Source organism: Ailuropoda melanoleuca, chromosome X (assembly GCF_002007445.2).
Source record: "Ailuropoda melanoleuca isolate Jingjing chromosome X, ASM200744v2, whole genome shotgun sequence".
Classification (NCBI taxonomy): domain Eukaryota; kingdom Metazoa; phylum Chordata; class Mammalia; order Carnivora; family Ursidae; genus Ailuropoda; species Ailuropoda melanoleuca.
In genome coordinates, this window is record NC_048238.1 from 13,849,685 (window position 1) to 13,873,957 (window position 24,273).

The following is a 24,273-nucleotide window of genomic DNA, read 5'->3' on the forward strand; positions in this document are numbered from 1 at the left end:
AAAAGAAAGCTCAGAGAATTCACTGCTATGTGTTTCCCTGGGTACTGAGTTCACTCTACTTTTTGGAGTAATCTTATGTTTGTCTTATATATTTTGTCCAGGATTTTAACTGTACTTGGTGGGGTAGAGAGAAGTATGTCTACTCCACATTGTCCTGAAACTGGAAATCCAATTCTTATCTTTTTAAAAGTAGATGTTAAAGCCTCTTCTCTGCCTATTTATGGATGGAAAAATTAATCTTTCAACTTCTTGGGGGAAGGGAACATGCCTTCTGCAGATTAGCAGAGTGGGTAGCATAGTGTATATTCTCAGTGAATATTAATCAGATCTCAACAATGGTCGCTGTACATTCCGGTTAAATGGCCGTGGCATAGAACCTACCTCTCACTGATTGCACATATGTCTGTTTTCCTATGGGAACCGAAATTGCCCCTTTGCTTTGAGAATTCAGTATTTTTTGCTGTGGGATAAAAGGCTGTAAGTTATACCATCATGTTGATTTATCATCCCAACTGTAGACAGCTTTGAGGGAGAAAGAGGTTTCTAAGAATAATTAGGGCCAGTCAGGCAGTGTAAGCAGAGACTGTAATGGGCAAAGTGGAACATATGGTCACCCTAGTTATACCTGTTCTGTGAATTTACTATTGACTTAATTTGGGAATAGTATTAAAACATTTTCTCAAGTCCCACAGATGTATGCTGGTGTGTGCACATGCGTGAGCATACTCACACACATACACACACTCAAGCATTCATGCCTAATAATAAAGAAATGAAGGAGAGTTACATAGGCTGGCTAAGTTAATGTAGGATTTTTCCTAAAGAGAATGTTCTTCTATTCATTTCCTTCAGACTTGTCCACAGAGGCCACCTGCAGGTCTTTTAAATGCCATTAAGACTTACACAAAAAGGGCATTCTAGTTAATGTGGTTTGTCAGGAAGAAATACTTATTAAAATGTCTTGGAATAAATGGAATGCGAAGTTTGAAAAGGTCCAATTCACAGCTTTTCTTTCAAGTTATAAAATGGGAACTACTTCAGGTGTAAATAATTCATCCCAACAAATTTGTTTCGTTTGGTGTGTGCCTGCCTGCCTGTGAATATATGATTTTCTTTTTGGAGCCTTGTGACATTAGCCCCTTGTTAGTTGAGCACTTCTCATGAATCAGAGTGTTCTGACCAACAAGGGTCCGGACCTCTGAGTTCTATTTCACTGAACTATTTGGACTTTTTTATAGACAGTCTTCCAAACAGAAGAAGGCTATTCAGACTGCTATCCGCAAAAATAAAGAGGCAAATGCAGTGCTGGCCCGGCTGAACAGTGAACTCCAGCAGCAGCTCAAGGTAAGGAAATTCCCAAAATTGGATTACTAGGCTTTTCATGTGGTGGTTTTGTTTTGACCATTGGCCGAGCACCTGGTTCCATTCCTGTTGGTAAGACTTGGATCTTTGTCCTCAAACCTCTTTTGGAAGGCAGAGAATTGCTACACTTAGGTTTCGTGGGTTGGTTTTGTGTGTTTAGAGGAAGAGTACTAACTTGAATTTGCAGGCTGCATATTGTGTATTAGTGAACAGGACAGAGAATCCATTCAAAGGCTGTTGGAAGTATTCTTCATTGCCAAAAGCTTCTGGACGAGCCCTTGATTGTTTAGATCCTCCCTGAATAATGCTATACCTATTTAGGTGGTAGAGGGTAACCCTGATACTATCAAAGGCCCAAACCCTCCCTCGGGCAAATGGTTCCATATCACCTTCTCAAGAACATCACTCTTCTCCTTCCCACCTCTTTCTCTTCACCATTAATCTCCCCTGTATTAGTTTTCCAGGACTGCCATAACAAAGTACTACAGCCTTGGTGGCTGTAAGTACAGAAATCACTTCTCGCAACTCTGGAGGCTAGAAGTCTGAAATCAAGGTGTAAGCAGAGCCATGCTCCATTTCTGAAGGCTCTAGGGGAGAATCCTTCCTTCTTTCTTCCCAGCTTCTGGTAGTGGTTGGCAATCCTGGGCATTCCTTGGCTTCCAGATGTGTCATTCCAATATCTGTATCCACTGTCACATGGTGTTCTCTCTGGGTCTGTGTCCAAATTCCTCCTCTTATTGTGTCCGCTTCTTATAGGGACACCAGTCATTGAATTAAGGCCTTCCCTAATTTAGCATAACCTCATTTTAATTAAATTACATCCACAAAGGTCCTATTTCTCTTTGAGCTCACATTTACAAGTGCTAGGGGTTAGCACTTAAGCATATCATTCTGGGGGACACAGTTCTACCTACTGCATCCCTTGATTCTCTACTGCATCATTCCCACCCACATAAACGTGCTCCAGTATTGTCCATTATCTTGACCTCACATCCTTCTTCAACTGCAGCCCCCTCTCTCTGCTCTCCTTCCCAACTAGGTTTCTTAGGAGTTGTTTTCATTTACTCTTCTTCCTCACCAACAGCTTTCTCTCTCTCCACTTCAGTGTGGCTTCGCTCTCCTCCATTCACACCCCTCCCACGATCAAATCCAATGGCCCTACTTCAATGTTATTTGACTTTTCAGAAGAATTCTACACAATTGGCCATTTTCTCCTCTGAAATGGCCTTTCTCACTGGCTTTTGGGCTACTATACTTTTTTCGTGTTCCTTCCACTACCTCCCTCTTCTCCCTGCTTCCCTCCCTTCCTGGTGCTTCTTCCTTAGCATTCTGTACTATTTCTTCCTTCTTTGATTTCTCTTTTATTACTCCCCCTTTGCCCTGAAATTTTATTATGAACATTTTAAGCATACAAGAAAGGTTGAAAGAATCCTACGGTAAACACTTTTATAGCCACCTCTTTTAACATTTTACTATACTTGTTTTTATCACATATCTACCCCTCTGTTCATCAGTCTACCTTATTTTTAACATGTTTTTCAGTAAATTGTGGACATCTGTATGCATCCCCTAAATATTGCAACATGCAGATCATTAACTAGAGTTCAGTATTTTTACAGGTTTTTCTGATGTTGTTTTACATACAATGAATGCACAGATCTTAAGTGTGCCATTTGCTGAGTTTTTACAAATGCATATACTTATGGAACCCAAACCCCTATCAAGATATAGAGCATTCCCATCACCCTACCTGGCTCCCTCATGGTCCTTCCCTATCAAATCCTGCCCCTCCCCACACAGAGGCAACCACTGTTCTTACTTTGTTATGCCATAGTGTTGTTTATTCTGTAACTTTATATAAATGGTGTTCTTGAACAGATACTTTTATGTAAAGCTTATTTCACTTATTATTACATTTTTGAGATTCACTGATACTGCATGTGTCAGTAACACATTCCTTTTTACCGCTGGATAGTATGTCATTGAGTGGTTATGCCGCAGTTTTGTTATCAGCTCTATTAATAGACACCTGAGCTGTTGCCGGTTTTTGGCTATTTTGAAGAAAACCACATTCTTGAATAAATCTTTGTGTGGAAATATGTCCTCATTTCTCTTGGGGAAGTACCTAAGATTCGGGTACCTAAGTAGGTAATGTGGCAAACATATGTGGTTAGTTTTGTTAGAAACTGCTAGAGCTTGGGGCGCCTGGGTGGCTCAGTCGATTAAGTGGCTGCCTTTGGCTCACGTCATGATCCCAGTGTCCTGGGATATCGAGCCCTGCATCGGGCTCCCTGCTCAGTGGGGAGTCTGCTTTTCCCTCTGCCTCTGCTGCTCCCCCGGCTTGTGTGCTCTTGCTCTCTCTCTCCATCAAATAAAATTAAAAAAAAAAAGAAAAGAAACTGCTAGAGCTTTTCCCAAAGTGGTTGTAGCATTTTGTACTCCTCCCACTAGAGCGTGAGAGTTCCTGTTGTTCCACATCCTTGCCGACATTTGGTGATGGTCTTTAATTTTAGTTGATCCTGTGGTGATTTAGTTTTTATTTTGCAGCTCCTTGATGCTTAATTTTGCTGGGCATTTTTTATTACAATTATTTACCTTTCATATATTTTATTTTATGAAGGCCTGTTCAAAATATCTGGCCATTTTAAAAATTATTTTTGGTCTTTTTTCGTGGCATTGTAAGTAGATGCTTTTTATAAATTATCTTGGTTATTAGTCCTTTGTCAGATACCTGTTTTATAAATGTTTTCGCTCAGTCTTTCATTTTCTTAACTGTATCTTTTCAAGAACAGACGTTTTTCATTTTTATAAAGTCTAGTTTATCATTTTTTCTCTTATAGTTCTTATTTTCTTCCTATATAAGGAAACTGCCTACATCTAAATTATGAAGATAATCTCCTGTGTTTTCTTTTAAAGGCATTATTGTTTTAGCTTTTGCATTTAGGTCTTAAGTTACTTTTTAAAACTACTTTATTAAGGTCTGATTGACACACAACAAAAGGATGCATATTTAATGTATGCAATGTGATACATACAGTTGGAAGATAATTATATATCCATGGACCCATCACCAGAACTTATGCCATAAAACTATTCATTACATCTAAAATTTTCCTTCCCCCTTTTATTTATTATTATTATTATCGTTATTATTATTTTGTGTACGTGACAAGAACACTTAACATAAGATCTACCCTCTTGGCAAATTTTTAATTATACACTATGGTATAATTAATTGTAGGCACTATGCTGTATAGTTGATCTCTAGGCCTTACTCATTCTGTATAACTGAAACTTTGTACCTTTTGAATAGTATTTCCCCATTTCCACCAGCCCCTGACAACCACCATTCTATACTCTCCTTCTCTGAGTTTGACTATTGAAGATTCCTCATATGAGTGGTGTCACTTAGCATTTGTCCTTCTGTGTCTGGCTTATTTCCCTTAGCATAATGTCCTCCAGGTTTTATCTATGTTGTTGCAAATGGCTGAATTTCTTTCTTTTTAAAGGCTGAATAATATTCCATTGTATGTATATATGTTTTCTTTATCCATTTGTCCATTGGTAGACATTTGGGTTCCTTCCATGTCTTGGCTATTGTGAATAATGCTACAGTGAACATGAGAGTACAGATATCTCTTCAAGATACTGATTTTAATTCCTTGGATATATACCCAGATGCTGGATCATATTTGGTAGTTCTATTTTTTCAGCTTTATTGAGATATAATTGACATATAACACTGTGTATAGGTATGCAATGTGTTGATTTGATATATTTACATATTGTAATATGATTATCATAGTATGGTTAATACCTTTGTCACCTCACATAATTACCAATTCTTTTACGTGGTGAGAACATTTAAGATTTACTCTCTTGGCAACTTTCAAGTATGTAATACAGTATTGCTAACTATAGTCACCATGTTGTACATTAGATCCCTAGAACTTATTCATCTTATAACCAGAACTTTGCACCTTTGAACCTTGGTTAACATCTCTCCATTTCCCCTGCAGCTCCTGGCAACTTCCATTCTACTTTCTGTTTCTATGAATTTGGCTTTTCTACATTCCACACACAGGTGATATCACAGTATTTGCCTTTCTCTGTCTGACTTATTTCCCTTGGCATAGTGCCCACAGGTCCATCCATGTCACAAATGACAGGATTTCCTTCTTTCTTATGGCTGAATAGTACTCCATTGTATGTATGTACTACATCTTTATCCATTCATCTGTAGACAGATACTAATGTTGTCATAGCTTGACTATTGTAAATAATGCTGCAGTGAACATGGGAGGGAAGATATCTCTTTGAGATCCTGATTTTTATTTCATTTGGATATCTGGAAGTGGGATTGCTGTATCATATGGTAGTTCTTTTTTTAAAATTGAGGAACCTCCATGCTGGTTTCCATGGTGGCTGCACCAATTTACGTTCCTACCAACAGTGCACAAGGATTCCCTTTTCTCCACGTTTTTGGCAACACTTATCTCTTACCTTTTTGTTAATAGCCAGGTGTGAGGTGGTATCTCATTGTAGTTTTTTTTTTAAGTAGGCTCCACACCCAATGTGGGGCTTGCACTCACAGCCCTGAGATCAAGAGTTGCGTGCTCCACCAACTGAGCCAGCCAGGTGCCTCTCATTGTGGTTTTGATTTACATTGGTGATTGCTGATGTTGGGCATCTTTTTACATACCTGTTGGTCATTTGTTTTGGTATGTCGTGTTCCCATTTTCATTTGTTTCAAGATAGTTTTTGATTTCTTCTTTGACCTATTGGTTGTTCAGGAGTATGTTAATTTTTACATATTTGTGAATTTTTCAGCTTTCTTCCTATTAGTTGATTTCTACTTTCATAACATTGTGGTCAGAAAAGATACTTGGTATGATTTCAATCTTCTTAAGTTTTTTAGGACTCGTTTTGTGACCTATTGTGATATATCCTGGAGAGTGTTCCTTTTGTACGTGATTATGTATTCTGCTGCTTTAGATGGAATGTTCTTTCTATCTCTTAGGTCCATTTGGTCTAAAGTATAGCTCAAGTTCAACACTTCTTTATTGATTTTCTGTCTGGATGATATATGCATTGATTTCTCCCTTCAGATCTGTTATTTGCTTAATGTATTTAGATGCTCTGATGTTGGGTACATATATATTTACAGCCGTTATATTTTCTTGATTAATTAACCATTTTACCACTATATAATGACCTTCTTTGCCTCTTGTTACAGTTTTTGGCTGAAAGTCTATTTTTTATGAGTTAAATATAGCTACGTTGCTCTCTTGGTTTTCATGTGCATGAATTACTCTTTTTCATCCCTTCACTTTGAGCCTTGTGTGTGACCCTAAAGCTGAAGTGAGCTTCTTGTAGATAACATATTGTTGGGTCTTGTTTTTAGCCACTTTATGCCTTTCGGTTGGAGAATTTAATTCATTTACATTTGAAGTAATTATTGATAGATAAGGACTTAACTAATGCCATCTTATTGTTTTCTGGCTGTTTTGTAGTTCCTTTGTTCCTTTCTTCCTCACTTACTGCCTTCTTTTGTGTATGGATGATTTTCCGTAGTGGTATGCTTTGATTGTCTTCTCTTTATCTTTTGTGAATTTACTGTAGGTTTTTGCTTTGTGGTTATCTGTGAGGCTTATAATAAAACATAGCTATAACAGTCTATTTTATGCTGATAACTTTGCATATAATAACTCTACCCTTTTACTCCCCCCATTTTTGTTTTTGATGTCACAGTTTACCTCTTTTTATATTGTGTATCCAGTAGCAAATTATTGTAGCTGTAGCTACTTTTGTAATTTTTATTGCCTTAATTGTATTAATTCCTGTTCAAAGTTCTATCTTACTTTTTTTTCTTCAAGGTATTAACTGGATGCTAGTCGTTCTAGCGTTGTGCCTATTAGAGTTTTATGTTCTTGATTTTTAGGATTTTAAATCATAGAGTTTTGAGGGAGCTTGGAAACCCTCCTTCAACAGATGGGCATAGCAAGGCCCTTGAAATCTGTGTGACTGGCCCATGGTCACTTAGCTACCATGTGACAGAGCAGAGGAGGAGTAATACCAAGTCTCCAGCACCTTTGGTACTCTCCTTCCCCATATGATACTGATTTGCTTTTTATTCATTTTTTATTGTTGAAGTATAGTTGACATAGAATGTTACATTAGTTTCAGGTGTATTACAGTGATTCTCTAATTCTGTATGTTACTCAACGCTCACTACCACAAGTGTAGTCACCATCTGTCACTACATAATGTTATTATAATATTATTGACTGTATTCCCTATGCTGTACTTTTCATCTCCATGACTTATTTATTTTATAACTGGAATTTTGTACCTCTTAACCCACTTCACCTATTTTGCCCATCCTTCTACTCACCTCCTCTTTGGCATCCCTCAGTTCTGTGTATTTAAAAGTCTGGTTTTTTTTGTTTGTTCATTTGTTTTATTTTTCAGATTCCATGTATAAATAGAATCATATGGTATTTGTCATTCTCTGATGTATTTCACTTAGCATTGTACCTTCTTAAGGCCATCCATGTTGTTGCAAATGGCAGGATTTCATTCTTTTTTATGGCTGAGTAATATTCCAGTGTGTGTGTGTGTGTGTGTGTGTGTGTGTGTGTATCACTTTTTTTTTTAACCCATTCATCTGTTGATAGACACTTGAGTTGCTTTTGTATTTTGGCTTTTTTAAATAATACTGCAGTAAACGTAGGGGTGCCTATATCTTTTTGAATTAGTGTCTTTGATTTTCTTTGGATAAACACTGAATATTAGAATTACTGGATCATATGGTAGTTCTATTTTTTTCCTTTTGTTGAGGAACCTTCATGCTGTTTTCCATAGTGGCTGCACCAATTTACATTCCCACAAACAGTGCATGAGGGTTCCTTTTTTTTCATATCCTCGCCAACACTTGTTATTTCTTATCTTTTTGACACTAGACATTTTGACAGGTGTAAGGTGATATCTCATTTTGGTTTTGACTTGCCTTTCTCTAATAACTAGTGATGTTGAACATCTTTTCATGTGTCTGGTGGTCATTTGTATGTCTTCTTTGGACAAATGTCTATTTAGGTCCTCTGCCCATTTTTTAATTGGATTGGTTTTTTTTTTTTGGTGTTGAGTTGTATAAGTTCTTTATATATTTTGAATATTAATCCCTCATCAGATAAATCATTTGCAAATATCTTCCCTTATTCAGTAGGTTGCCTTTTTTTGATGGTTCTCTTTGCTGTGCAAAAGCTTTTTATTTTGGTGTAGTCCTAGTAGTTTATTTTTGCTTTTGTTTCCCTTGCTTGAGGAGACCTATCCATTAATGTTGCTAAGGCTGATTACCAAGAGATTACTTCCTATGTTTTCTTTTAGGAGTTTTATGATTTCAGGTTTCACATTTAATCTTAATCCACTTTGAATTTATTTTTGCATATAGTGTAAGAAAATGGTCCAATTTCATTCTTTTGCATGCAGCTGTCCAGTTTTCCCAACACCATTTATTGAAGAGACTGTCTTTTTCCCATTGGATATTCTTGCCTCCTTTGTCATAGATTAATTGACCCTATAAGTGTGAGTTTATTTCTGGGCTCTCTATTCTGTTCTCTTGATCTATGTATCTGTTTTTGTGCCAGTACCATACTGTTTTGATTACTACAGTTTTGTATTTTGAAATCTGGGCTTGTGCTACCTCCAGCTTTGTTCTTCTTTCTCAAATTGCTTTGGCTATTTGAGGTCTTTTGTGGTTCCATGCAAAATTTAGGATTATTTGTTGTAGTTCTGTGAAAAAATGCTGTTGGTATTTTGATAAGGATTGCATTGACTCTATAGATTGCTTTGGGTAGTATGGACATTTTAACAATATTTGTTTCCCCAGTCCATGAGCATGGAATATCTTTCCATTTGTTTTTGTCATCTTCAATTTCTTTCATCAATGTCTTATAGTTTTCAGAGTATAGGTCTTCAACCTCCTTGGTTTATTTTATTCTTTTTGATACAAATGTCAATGGGATTGTTTTCTTAATTTCTCTTTCTGCTACTTCATTATTAGTATTTAGAAATGCAAGAGGTTTCTGTATATTTTGTATTCTGCAACAAAACTGAATTCACTTATTCTGATTTTTTTTTTGTGTGCTGTCTTTAGGGTCTTCTATGTCTAATATGCTCATCTGCAAACAGTGGCAGTTTTACTTTATTCTTACTGGTTTAGTTGCCTTTTATTTCTTTTTCTTGTCTGATTGCTACAGCTAAGATTTCCAGTACTATGTTGAATAAAAGTGGTGAGAGTGGAGTAGACATCCTCATCTTCTTCCTTATCTTAGAGGTAATGCTTTCAGTTTTTCACCATTGAGCATGATGTTAGCTATGGGTTTTTCATTAGATGGCCTTTATTATGTTGAGATATATCACCTCTAAACCCACTTTGTTGAGAGTCTTTATCATGAATGAATGTTGTACTTTGTCAGTTGTGTTTTTTGCATCCATTGAGATAGTCATAGGGTTTTTATCCTTCCTCTTGATAATGTGTGATGTATCACATTGGTCGATTTGTAAATAGCTATAGGTATTTTTTTTAAAGATTTTATTTATTTATTTGACAGAGATAGAGACAGCCAGTGAGAGAGGGAACACAAGCAGGGGGAGTGGGAGAGGAAGAAGCAGGCTCACAGCAGAGGAGCCTGATGTGGGGCTGGATCCCATAACGCCAGGATCACGCCCTGAGCCGAAGGCAGACGCTTAACTGCTGTGCCACCCAGGCGCCCCATAGCTATAGGTATTTTTAATTCTCTTGTCCTTTCACCTTGTAATAGAGTTAAGTGGTTAACACCCCATCATATTACAGTATTAGAGTATTCTGAATCTTACTGTATACTTACATTTACCAGTGTGTTATATTTTTTTATGTTTTCATGTTGCTGATTAGCATCCTTTCATTTCAGCTTGAAGAACTCCTTTCTGCCTTTCCTGGCAAGGCTGGTCTAATGTTGATGAACCCACTAAGCTTTTGTTTTTCTGGGAAAGTGTTTAATCCTTCTTCATTTCTGAAGGATTACTTTGCCAAATAGAGTGTTCTTCGTTGGCACTTTTTTATTCTTTTTTGCACTTTGAATATATTATCCCACTGTATCCTGGCCTATCTGTAAGGTGCTTGCTGTGAAATCAGCTGAAAGCCCTTTGGGGGTTCACTTGTAAATTACAGACTTCTCTTGCTGCTTCTAAGATGGTCTCTCTTTGATTTTTGACAGTTTTATTATAATGAATCTTGAAGAGGATCTCTTTAAGTTGAGTTTGGTAATCTATGAGCTTTATGAACTTGGATCCATATTTGTCCGTAGTTTTGGGAAGTTCTCAGCCATTGTTTATTTAAATAAGTTTTCTGCCCCTGTGTCTTTTCAACTTCTGGAAGTCCAGCAAATCACATATTATTTCTTTTGATGGTACCCTATAGATAATGTAGCCTTTCTTCACTCTTTTTGACTCTTCTTTTTTTTGTTCTCTTCTGACTGTATAATTTTAACGTTCTGTCTTCTGTCTCATAGATTCTTTCTTCTGTTTGATCCATTTTGATGTTTTTGCTCTATATTGTAATTTTCCTTTCATTCATTCTTCAGCTCCAGAATTTCTCTTTGGTTCTTTTTTATGACTTCTCTCTCTTTGTTAGACTTCTTATTTTGTTTGTATAATGTGGTTTTCCTGATTTTGTTTTTCGTGTTCTCTTGTAGCTCAGTGAGTTTTCTTAAAACAGCTATTTTCTTTTTTTTTTAAATGATTTTTTATTATATTATGTTAGTCACCTTACAGTACATCCCCAGATTCCGATGTAAAGTTCGATGCTCCATTAGTTGCGTATAACACCCAGTGTACCATGCAATACGTGCCCTCCTTACCACCCATCACCAGTCTATCCCATTCCCCCACCCCCCTCCCCTCTGAAGTCCTCAGTTTGTTTCTCAGAGTCCATAGTCTCTCATGTTTCATTCCCCCTTCTGATTACCCCCCTTTCTTTATCCCTTTCTTCCCCTACCGATCATCCTAGTTCTTATGTTCCATAGATGAGAGAAATCATATGATAATTGTCTTTCTCTGCTTGACTTATTTCACTTAGCATTATCTCCTCCAGTGCCGTCCATGTTGCAGCAAATGTTGAGAATTCGTTCTTTCTGATAGCTGAGTAATATTCCATTGTATATATGGACCACAGCTTCTTAATCCAGTCATCTGTTGAAGGGCATCTCGGCTCCTTCCATGATTTGGCTATTGTGGACAATGCAGCTATGAACATTGGGGTGCATATGGCCCTTCTCTTTACTACGTCTGTATCTTTGGGGTAAACACCCAGTAGTGCGATGGCTGGGTCATAGGGTAGCTCAATTTTTAACTTTTTAAGGGACCTCCACACTGTAAAACAGCTATTTTCAATTCTTTAGCAGGTAAATCACAGATCTCCATGTCTTTGGGATTGGTTACTGGACATTACTGCAACATTTTGTTGGTGTCATAATTCCTTAATTTTTCATTTTCCTTGAAATTTTGCATTGCTGTCTTCATATTTGACTTCCTGCAGTCTTAACTGCCTTCAGGAGACGAGTATGTTTCATCAGTCCTGCTAGGGAGTCTGAGGTTTTCTCAGACCTTTTGTGAATGTACCTGCTTGACATTTCTTGCTCCTTCCTGTGGCAGAATTATTAAGCTTATATGCCTTCTCCTGATCCTGCAAAACACCAGGCCAAGTGTTAGCAGCCTCTCTTTTGTTTTCCCAAAGGTGGCATTAAAGCCAATTTTGTGGTCTCTCCATGACCCACAGATTTGAGCCAGCACAACCTTTCTGCATGTGCTTACCAGCCACCTGCCAAAGTTTGCTGCCAAGGGAGTGTGAACAGGTATCTGGTACAGGATAGGGGTTTGTATATGTGTGTGTGTATGTGAGAGAGAGAGAGAGAGAGAGAGTAAGGCTAGAGGTGTGCTGGTAGGTACCCTGTGGGCAGTTGGGGGATCCCCAGAAGCTCATGAGTAGGCTTCTTATTGAGTCCTGCAACACATTTAGTAGGATCCATGTTTCCTTTAATACCTTTTGAGGGTCCTATCTGCCACTCTCCCAGCTACTTTTGTCTCTTGGTCATGCAGTTCATAATTTAGTATCCTGGACAGGGCAAGTATCCTGGACGTGAGCCTCTTTGGCAGTGTCCCACACAGCTGGGGAAGCTGGGTGTGTAGTCACACACTCCTGTTTCCCCCATGGGAGAAATCATGGGCTGAGAAGATTTCTCTTGGCCCTAAGCTGTGCTGCCTTGTGGAGGAGGGTGATGGGAGTAAAATTGTACAGTTCCTCTTATTTCCTCCAGTGCATCCAAAGTACTATTTTTTTTAATTTAAATTTAATTTTTTTTTTTTTGGCTCTAGCATTGTGCTAGAACTTCTGTGCTAGAAATTTAGACTTCCACCAAGGCTCTGTCATCCATGGGTGATTGTCTTAAACAGTATATTCCATAGACTCCCAGATGGTGGCTAAGAGGGTCTAGAGCTGGTTCAGAGGACAGTGCAGGGTTCCGAGCTGGGACTGAGGCCTGTGTGCCCCTTACCCAATACATGCTGGGTGAGACGACTCCTGGATCTCTTAGTGTATATATGGTGCTGGATCCCACAGCTCCCACAAAGGCACTTTGCCCAGGAATGAAAGCCAGATTTTTTTTTTTTGGCATTGTTGTTGTTGGCAGGCAGACATGGACAAGGAATGTCTTATATAGCCATGATGCTGATGTCACTCCTGGTAATTTTTTCATTTTTTGATGAACTTTCATAGTGGTTTCCATAGTGGCTGCATCAATGTCTGTGATCCACCTTGAATTAAATTTTGTGTATGGTTTGAGATTAGGGTCAAGGTTTATTTTTTTCTCATATCAATATCTAATCTAACACCATTTGTTGAAAAGAGTTTCTTTTCCTCCTTGGATTACTTTGGTCTCCTTGTCAAAGGTCTAATGACCATATTAAGTATAGATTTATTTCTGCGTTCTTATTCTTTTTTTTTTTTTTTGAGAGAGAGAGAGAGCGAGAGCATGCCAGTGAGGGAGGGGCAGAGGGAGAGAGAGAATCTCAAGCAGACTTCATAGAGAGCACGGGGCTGGACATGGGGCTCAATCTCACAATCCCAAAATCATGACCTGAGCCAAAATCAAGAGTCAGATGCTTAACCAACTAAGCTACCCAGGTGCCCCTGAGTTCTTACTCTGTTCCATTAATCTGTTTGTTGATTCTTACACCAGTACCACACAATCTTACTTTATAGTAAGAAAATCAGGTAGTATATATTGTTCAACGTGTTCTTCTTTTTCAAGATTCCTTTGGATATCCTGGGCCCTTTGTTTCATATAAATTTTGAATCAATGTGTCATTTGCTACAAAATAGCCTGCTAGGATTATGATTGGATTTGTTTGAATCTATAGATCAGTTTAAGGAGGATCAAAATCTAAACAGTGTTGAGTCTCCCAATCTGCTAGTAGAGTACATCTTTCTAATTATTTATATCTTGTGAAATTTCTATTAGCAGTTCAGAGTGTACACATATTCCATGTGTTTTGTTAAATTTATTACTAATTTTTTGTGACACTATTGCAAATTGAATTGGTTTTTAAATTTTCATTGTCTAATTGAGTTTGTGAAGGTTACAGAATACAAGATCAACACACAAAAACCAACCATATTCTTTTATGTAAACAGTGAACTATTCATAACAGAAATATGAAAAACACTGCCATTCACAATATCTTGCCACCCTCCTCCAAATGAAATACTTAGGTATAAATTCATCAAAACACATAGGCTGTGAATATTGAAAACTATGAAGTGCTACTAAAAGAAATCCAAGACCTAAATAAATGGAGAGACACATTCACTTTTTGTGGATTGGAAGATTTAACATAGTAGTTGTGTTATTTTTCTCTAAAGTGATCTATAGATTAGCTACAATGCCAATCACAGTGCCAGCAGGACTTTTTATAGGTATAGATCAGCTACTCTGATAATTTTTATGTAAGGGCCAAGGAACTTGAATAGCTAAAACAAATTTGGAAAAGAAGAACAAAGTTGGAAGAATCACTCTAGTATCAGGCCTCAGTAACCAAGACAGTATGGATTTGGGGGAGGGATTGATGCATAGGTCAGTGGAGCAAGATAGAGGGTTGTGAAGCAGACTACGCGAATGTAGCCATTCCATTTTTGACAAAAGTGCAACATCAATTCATTGAGAAAGGGGATAGTCTTTTCAGCAGTTGTTTCCTAACAATGGGTCCTCCACATGTGAAAAAAAAAAAGAAGCTCGATGGAAACCTCAGTCCTTATACAAAGATTAACTTGAAGTGGGTCATAGATGCAAATATAAAACATAAAGGTATAAAACTTACGGAAGAAAAGATAGGAAAAAAATCTGCATGTCCTAATGTTAGAAATGATGCCAAAAGCATAACCTAGAACAGAAAAATTAAATTGTACTTCATCAAAATTAAAAACTTTTGCTCTGCCTAAAATACTGTCAGGAGAATTAAGAGACAAGCTACAGACTGGGAGAAAATATTTGCAACCCACATATTTGACAAAGGACTTGTATCCAGATTATATAAAGAACTCCTCAAACTCAAGGACTCTCAAAACTCCAAAAACTCAGCTTAAAAATGGGCAAAGGACTTGAACAGACACTTCACCAAAGAGGATATAAGGATGGCAAATAAATACATGAGAAGATACTCAGCATCATTAGCCATAGGGAAATGCAAATTAAAACTATGATTGTGTACCACTAAACACACATTAGAATTGCTAAGACAGAAAATAATGACACCACTAAGTACTGGCAACTGGGACTCTCATGCGCTGATAGGAATGCAAAATGGTACCCCACTTTGAAAAATCATTTGGCAGTTTCTTAGGAAGTTGTATATACACTGACCATGTGACCCAGCAGTCCTACTCCTGGGTATCCACCAGTGAAATGAAAACTTGTGTTCACTCAAAAATCTGTACATGAATGTTCATAACAGTTTTGTGTGATGGCCCAAACCTGGAAACAGCCCAGGTGTACTTCAAAGGATGAATAGGTCAAGTGTGGTACATTCACACAGTGAAATAGCACTCAGCAGTAAAAGTAGTGAACACACAACTTGGATGAAGCTCAAAGACGTTACACTGAGTGAGGCAAGCCAGGGTTGAAAGGTTTTATACTATTTGCTCCCTTTTATTTGACATTCTTGAAAAGAAAAACTATAGTGCTGGGAAAAAGAGATTGGTAGTTGCCAGGGGTGGTGCATGAAGGTGAAGTTTTGTAGATCAGTGAGTTGTACCAGGGAGCTTTTTGGTTGTTGGAACTGTAACGTACCCTCTTTGTGGTGGCAGTTGCACAAACATATACATGTATTGAAATTTGTAGAACTGTACACTAAAAAAAGTCACTCTTACCATATAAAAAAAGATTATTTTTTAAAATGTCAAGCTTCATTCTGTTTTATGAATCTTTGTATGTGAACTTGTTTTTGTTTTGTGTTTTATTTCTTGTTTTTCTCCCCTCTTTGCTTTGGTGTAGATCATTTTCATACACTGTTCTCTCTTCTTGGTAAGCCTTTTTAATTTGGAAGCCCATATTCTTCAGTTCTGAGGATTTTCTTGGTTTTTGTTATAGTTGTATTTTCTCCATGTTTCTTCCCCCTCCCTCCCCTGCTCATTTTCTCTGTTCTTGCTAGCTGATACTTTTCAGACATTGGAACGCTTAGCCTGTTGGTTCTCTAATTCTTTAATATTTTCTCTTCTGTTTTCTGTCCTTTCTCTTCTTTACTTTTGTATTTTTGTCCATTTCTGGAGACTTTCTTAATTTTAAGTTTTCAAACTGTTGTTTAATAACCAAGAGTTCATTTTTTGTTCTCTGTTTCTTTTTAAAGGTATCCTATTCTTATTTCATTGTTGTAATATCTTTTATTAATGGTAGTATTTTTCTTCTTCCTGAATACTTTTCTATTTTACTGTTATGTATTTCTTATTAGATGCTTTCCTTCAATATCCGATGGTCCTTTGCTTATATTTAGGAAAAGGATGCAAATGATGACTAGAAGTGCATAGCATGTTGTAGGGCTTGTCAACTTTGAACTTCAGTCTACAACAGTCTGGTTGGGCTGTATAGTTGGGGATCCTCCCAAGGCAGTATCTTGGTGCTTTCTTTTTAATCTGATAGAATTTCCAGAGAGATTTTTTTTTTGGTCTCCTACATGGAGGAAAGACCTGGTTCAGTGGAGAAAGAGGGCTGTGGGTCTCAGTATCTAGGATATTCATTTGCTCTCCTTAGTTCCAGTCCAGTATCTTGTCCTCAACTGCATCTCTGTACTGCTAATCAAGAGGCCCTGTGTTTTACCTTTTCAAGGAATAAATCTTCAGTATTCTGCCCTGGTAGCAGGCAGAAGGTGGGGAGCTAATTGCTTCTGAAGCAGACTTTAAACCAACACTTACTGTAGCCGTCCTCCCCTCTTCCACTTACGTGGGTATCTGGCGCTGCCAGCTTGCATCTTTCAGGGACTCTTCTGTGTAAAATCAGGTTGTTTTGTCCCTATGCTTAGCTTAGGTTTAGTTTTCTATACTTGATCTGTATGAGTGAAAATGTTCTAGCTCGAGTGAAAAGAAGTCTGAAGAATCATGAAAACAGAGCTTCAAAATTCACAGCCTCTCAGTCAATTCCAAGACTAAATCAGTTTACAGATGCAGGACCCTTGAATAAAGGGGTATTTGGGTCACTTCACGGACAGACCCCAACATGTAGCAATGGAACAACTGGTAGAATGCCCACATTTATTTTGCTTGGATTTGCTGAGTCATTTACCATTCATCAGTTTGCTTTCCTGCTTGCAAATTGTATTGGTATTACTCCTTCCCTTTTGCTTTTCCTTGTTCTTGTGTGTTTGTGACTTAATAACTTTTTTTTTTTTCATTGTTTTAGTGGCGTTCTAGTAGGGAATGAGTATGCTGTGTATGTTCGGTTCCATCTTTTACCTGCAACTTCTGTCTATATTCTTTTGCTAGATGATACACAGTCTCAGAGCTGTGAAGATCATCCATAGCCTGGTGATCCTAAATCTGTGTCTCAATCCCACCCTACTTCTCTTACCTCTGATCTTTGGACATAAAATTGCAACTGCTTACTCAACATTTTCTCTTAATATATCTAATACACACCTCAGAGACTTCATTCCCAACCATCCCTTTGAAATGCCTATTTCTTATCTAATCTTGTTCTCAGTACCACTTACTAACCACCTACTTGCTTGATCCCAAGTCTCCTCCCTTCTTTCCTTCAGTTCTAAATTCAAAATATATCCAGAATTCATCCAGTTCTCTCCATCTTTATGGCTGCTACCCTGATCAAAGTCATTTTCATTTCTCACCTGGGTCCATGCAGTAACCTTGCAATTCCTCCTTGCCTGCACTCTTGCTCTGCTCTACAATCCACTGTCTTCATGGTAGCCAGAGTGAACATTTTGAATTCTAAATTAAGCCACATCATTCCCTGATTCAGAACCCACAATTCTGTCCCCCTGTACTGTGAATGGTGTCCACGCTCCTGACTCTGTCCACAAGGTCCGTGCCTAACTCTCAGACTTCAGCTCCTGCCAGGGTCTTCCTGGCTCCCTCTCCTCCCGTCACACAGGCCTTTCTGGTATCAAACACACCAAGCTTGTTCCCTCCCTTCGGGCCTTTGTAGTTGCCATTTTGTCTCCCTGAATATCCTTCCCCATGTCTTCATATGGGGACAAGGATATATTCAAGTCTCTGCTCAGATAGCATCACCTCTGAGAAGCCTTGCCTGACCAGGTGTTCCACCTATCTTCCAGATTCCTATATTACCTCATCTTATTTATTTCCTTTTGAAAGTATCTTGTTCTTTATTGTATTTGTCTAGCCATTTGAGTATAAAGCCTCTGAGGGCATTGGTCTGATCCATCTTGTTCTTTGCAGATACCATCACACTTAGGACAGAATCTGGCCGTAGTAGACAGTTAATCAAAGACTCTTGGAGGGGCGCCTGGGTGGCTCAGCCGTTAAGCATCTGCCTTCGGCTCAGGTCATGATCCCAGGGCCCTAGGATCGAGCCCTGCATCGGGCTCCCTGCTTGGCGGGAAGCCTGCTTCTCCCTGTCATACTCCCCTTGCTTGTGATCCCTCTCTTGCTGTCTCTCTCTCTCAAATAAATAAAATCTTTTTAAAGAAAGACTCTTGGACGGCTGGATGGGAGGAGGGTAGTGAAAAGATGCTTGTTGAATTCTGTTTGTACTGTTAGCATGTTGATTCTTCCGGGGCATCTCAGAATTGAGCCTTTCTACAGACTTCTTTCCCATCTTAACTGATTCTCCTTACAAATGTCTTTAAATGTCCCCCTCTCTTCCTGCCGGTAAATCTGTTTTAGGGCCAAAAGTTTGAATTCCCAAATAGCAGATGGCTGGTCCTGTTTTTCTTTCTCCCTGTTTTTAGCCATGCAGTCACACCTTCAGCTGTATTTTGTGCAGGAGCCAAGATGAGATTTTGGCAGAGGGATGGCCAGTGCATTTGCTCATCCCTCAGACCCACACGGGTGTGGTGCTGGACTAGAAATGAGAGATCGCAGCTAGAAATTGAGTCCTGCTGGCTCACCTCTCAGTATTTGCATTCTGCTTTTGCTTTTCTGCTCTCTCCCAGTCTCTGTCTTTTGATTTTTAACATTGACTTCTGCCAACCACCGATCCTGTTAAAACTGCCAGTGAGATTGAGGCAGGGGTGGTGTCAGTGAGTTTCATTTCCTCGTCTTCAGAGAGGAGCTGTGAGATGACAAATGGTGAAGCTGCTTCTGTCTAGTCACCAGTTGTAGAATATGATGCCTTCTGCTCTGCTAGTCCTAGAGTCATGTGGTACTTCAGTGTTTGTGGGTCCGCTTACAAGTTTCTTTTTAATATCTGATGAAGTAGGGATGAACCCAGGAAATGACCCCTTTGCTTTTTTGTTTTCTTCTCTCTGTTTTGTACAAATCAGGAGGTTCATCAAGAACGGATTGCATTGGAAAACCAATTGGAACAACTTCGTCCAGTCACTGTATTGTAATCCCCAAGATTCAAGTAACAGTGGGTGACTTTTTCTGCCAAGATCTTTCCTTTGAATGTTTCAACCCAACTACTTGTCATAGATGTCCAAGACTGTGTGAAAAGCTGCAAGCAGTGGAATATAATCCATATTTCCTTTTCTCTTGTACTTCACTTGTATGTTTTACTCTGGTGGAAAAAATACAACTGATTATCACACTTGAAATTGTAATTTCAGTGGAATTTATCTCCCATTCTTAAGTACTTCCTCAAGTTGTTAGATATTTCTCCTTACCAAAAACCAATCTTCTCGCAATTAAAAACAAGTTAGAGCATTATTTATTTAAAGAATTAATGATTTGTATAAAACCTCATAACCTAGTACCTTCAGGATGCTTGTTTTATTTTTGTATGTATGTCAAATACAGTAGGTTGGTTTCCTGAATAATTGGGATTCCAACTAGATAGTCTTTGGCATGATGATAATAAAAGAGAAAACTAAAACGAGCATCAGATTTAGACAGGCGCTGTGCCCTCCGCCACCATATGCCAAAAATTGCTTCTCTAGTGCCATTTTGACATTGTATCTAGCTATAAATAATACATAACTATTGTTTTCTGTTGAATGGCAGAGATTTATTGGGTCTTTGCTCCTCTGTAAAGTGGAAGTTTTGTCAGTGATCTATTTAACTTGGCCCAGCTAGGCCATCAACTCACAGAACCTCAGTCCTTTTGTGTAAATTTTTGGGCAAGAGCAATCTGCTTTAACCGCCTCACCTGATCAAATTAAATAAATAGTTGCCAGATCTCTACTTTTATCCTGCATGGGATAACATGTCTGTAAGTGCATGAATTTGGAAAGCACACATCAGATGTGAAAGGCTGAAGAGACTGTTTGGACTGATAAATATTTGTTGCTTGAACCCAGGTATTCACCCTGGAGAAGAAGGGGAAATGGTTGTTACCAGAAATCCAACAACTCTGGTAGTTATTTTTGTCTTTGTTATTTTAACCTGGATTGTGGTTGTATTGAGGTGAAGGAATAATGAAAGAAAACCAGTCTTCACTCTGGATATACAAGTGTTTGTTCTCTGTGAAGTGTACCCTTGGGAAGTGATTGGTTTATGTACCGTCCAGCAGAGCCCAACTGACTCCAGTGTATGTGATGTAAAACCATGAGCTCAAATTGCAGAAGCCAGTATCCTATGGAAATTTTGATCACCCGCTCCTCCTGAAAGCTCAAGTTGAAACTGGGACCTGACTGACCCCCACAGGGATCAGGGCACGCCCGCTTTCACATCACTTTGAGAGACTGATTACAAGGAATGCTCACTCTTATGCATTTTGCTAATTTACCCATTTTTAGAGTAGAGGTGTGTGGTATGCCTGGGGTCCTTTTTGAGGTGGTTTAGGGTAGGTTTGCAGTGTGGGATTAAGCCTTCTGTTTCAGTAGAGTTGACAGCTTTTAGAATAAGGAGGTGTTTATTTAATGCTTCCTTATTTTATTTGCAAGCTTTATCAATAGCTTAATGGCAAAAGAGAAAGGCTCAAGCAGATGATGTTTTCCCAAAGAAAAACAAATTGTTGATTCGATTCTGTGAATATTAAAAGATTTTGAATTGATTTGATTTTGAAAATCCCAGAACTTAAACTATTTCTCTATTCCCCCTTTCCTTCCCTTTTGGTTGCCTTTTCTGTCCCTCTGGGAGGGGGTTGGAGTCATTTTAAACCCTTCCTAAGATTATGAATGGGCGATGCAGATTTTTGAGGTAACCTCTTTTCCTGTGTCCTGAGATCTAGGGACTAAAGTTATTTTTATCAACAGTGTCCTTGCTGTAGACATTCCACAGCATGCTTAGCTTTTGTTACATTCTGCCCGGGAAAGACCAGTGTGTGCGCTCCATCTCCTCATCTTCCAGTACCCATGCGCTCCCTCAAGATAGCACTGCATGTCCAGTAAGGAGGCATACGAACTCAGGAATATTAGTCTTTGGTATACGTTTTAAAAATATTGATATGTTTTTCCCCCATCAAGTCAGTGCCAGAATGAGACAAATTAGGAGGTTGGGGTTTTGTTTAGTTGGCTTGGTTTTCACTAAAGGAAGAAACTCACATTGGACAATTAAGGTCCCATGAGTTGCATAGTCTCACTGATATTTTAAGATGAGCATTGCATTAAAGCACACATCAATGTCTATACCCCGCTTTCTTGACTGCACTTAACAGTGACACAGTGTATTAGTTGCTTAGAAGTGGATTAAAAAAAAAAACAAATACACACTATTATTATTACCTGACTAGTGCTTTTCTTCCATGTCTCTATTTTCTCAGAATGTGCACTTTTAATTTGGGATTATAACTCCTGTTAATGTTTCTGTGAGCCTTCAGTGTGATTTATAGGAAGGCTATTGAAATCACCATTATACCTCTTCTATAAAATGTCTCCAAAATTAGACCTGCTTTTTGGAATTCAATGGACAGAATGTGGATGTTGCCCCCATCCATGGGGGTTTAATAAGCTTGTTGTTAAGTGGTCTTCCTCCAGAGGGGTCCGATGGTCCCAAGGATGAAAGCAGAGTAGGAATTGATAGTGGGCTAATGGGGTACCTCGTTGTCTCCTGTAAGTGGTGTGTTGCTTTTGCCACCTCCCTGTCCAGCAGACATGAAGTACAACCAAGAGGTAGATACCTGGAATGGAGGTGCGTGTTGTAGTCAAGGCAGATACTTGCCTTGCTTTAGTTGGAAAGAGCTAACTGCTTTATAAATATTAGAGAAGTGTTTTGGGCCTGGTTGGGAGGGGAGACTTCTTAGTAGGAAGCTGTGCCCATTTTACTATCCTTGGAGAATAGGATGTCAGAGCTGAGAGGACTTGTACCTGTCTCCTGCAGTTTGCTTGTGGGGAAACTAAGGCCATCAGAAACTACATTTTCTAGCCCAAGAATGTGTAGAAAGATAACTAGTGGCAGAGTTGGAATGCTAGCTGATCTTACAGATTCTAAATCAAGTCCTTTAGCCTCTAGCAATACTAAAAATAGATTAGAAGGGTTTCTTCTATTTACCATGTTGAATTTTATTTACTTAGTAAGTCTTCAATTATGAAAACATGTTTCAGTGAGTTTTAGATCTAGATATTTCTCTTGGATTGAAGCAAAAAATAAAATCTGAAGGGAAGAATATGATTGAACTATTTGTTCTTTTGAACACCTCACCTTTCATGATGCAATAAATTACTCTGAGTTTCTTGGCAGAACTTTTGACAGCTGTTGCTTTGAATGGATTCCATTCCTGTATTCCTTATGGGAGTTTGTTTTTAAAATAGACTACTGCGATGGAAATGAACTCAATATGTAGTAAGTTATAGTTTTCTTCAATATATCTTTAGTTATGTGGGTTGCAAATGTTCGATTTCAGCATATTTTAGGGGGAGTAATCAAAAACATGCATTTTTCTTTGATTTCCTACCAGTGTCTGAACTATCATAAAGCATTCTTCTCTTCATATGTGACTTGATTCTATAGTCTCTTTATAAATGATAATTTGTCTATTTCTTAAATGATCTTTCAACCATGGTAATATTAGATGTGCACTCGGAAGATCAATAAGATAATCATCTGGAATGGATGTTTTTAATTGCAATTAAGGCAGGCATTTGTAAATGGCTTCTTCTAAGCAGTAGTTGGAAAGATCTCACAGTATAACACCTTATAGCTTAAGACATTTGTTCAACACAAACTACAATCACACCTCCTGACTAGACATCACCAAAGGATTGTGATTTTGAAAGTATAAAAAAAAGAATTCCAAATATCATAGGAACCAGATCTTCCCATATTATTGACAAGTAAGCCTTAGTAGGTTGTGGTTTAAACATTATGAACAAAATTTAATATCAGTTAGAAAAAGGAAGGTCTTTTTCTCCTTTAGTTATATAAATAGAAGACAAGTGACGTTAGTTTCTCTTTCCAACTGGCTTATTCTGTTGCAAGTGTACTCTTTGAAAACTCTGATTTCAAAGGATCTCTTGAATTTACACTTTAGTGATGGGTGTTTGTTATGTTCTTTTTTTGCATCATGACTTAGTGTGGTTCAAATTCCTATTAGAAGTGGGGATTTGGATTTTTGGAATTCTGAGGTGGCATCTCCTCTTTCGGCACAGGCTGAAGGCTACTGCTCACCAATGCCAGCAGCTTAGTCATTGATGGCAATTTGCATGTGAGTCTTACTCTGCGAGCCACCCCACTTGGCTTGTTTGAAATGAGAAATGCATCTAGTTTTGCGACCCTCCCAAGAGCAAACTTAAGAACAGACATGGAGGACCAGACTTCAAAAGCAGCACAATCAGAGTCTAAGAGCCACTGCCTTCCTCAAAAATAGGCATTCAGAGGTTGCCATACAGGTGTTCCCTGAAACAGCCAGTCTGTTAATGTGAGCAAGAGATGCTGAGTACACAGTTGCTTTTAGGGTTAGATACTTATTGTCTACATTTGCTAACCTACATGATGATAAAGGCACGGTTTCAACTGAGAGGGCTTGTTCTAGTTAAAGGAGCCTTGCTCTGTTCTTAACAATTGGAAAATGTTGTGTGTGTGTTTCGTGAGTTCCTCTGTCTTGCTCTAAGTTCATGGCTGTGGGAAGTTGCAGAGAACGGGCTTAAGACTCTGAAGACCAGAGGACAAGGGACTTTCAAGAGGGCTTGTTTTGGAATTTGAGGGCAACACTAGGGAAATTCGGGGACCAGTTCCATCCTGCTTAAGTACTCTGTTGGACAACAGGACTGGATCCTAAAGGTCCTTCATGGAGCTCTGCCCTCAGAATGGTG

General features: G+C 38.4%; 1 protein-coding gene across 1 annotated transcript in view; it reads left to right on the top strand.

The window, feature by feature from the left end:
- Positions 1–20,841, top strand: part of REPS2 (RALBP1 associated Eps domain containing 2) — a gene marked incomplete at its 5' end in the record, with an annotated part of 225,022 nt that extends 204,181 nt beyond the window's left edge. The window contains 2 exons of the mRNA XM_034649893.1: positions 1,239–1,344; positions 19,408–20,841. Coding sequence (XP_034505784.1) covers positions 1,239–1,344; positions 19,408–19,476 — 175 coding nt within the window. The remainder of the gene's footprint in view (positions 1–1,238; positions 1,345–19,407) is intronic.
- Between the last annotated feature and the right edge of the window lie 3,432 nt (positions 20,842–24,273).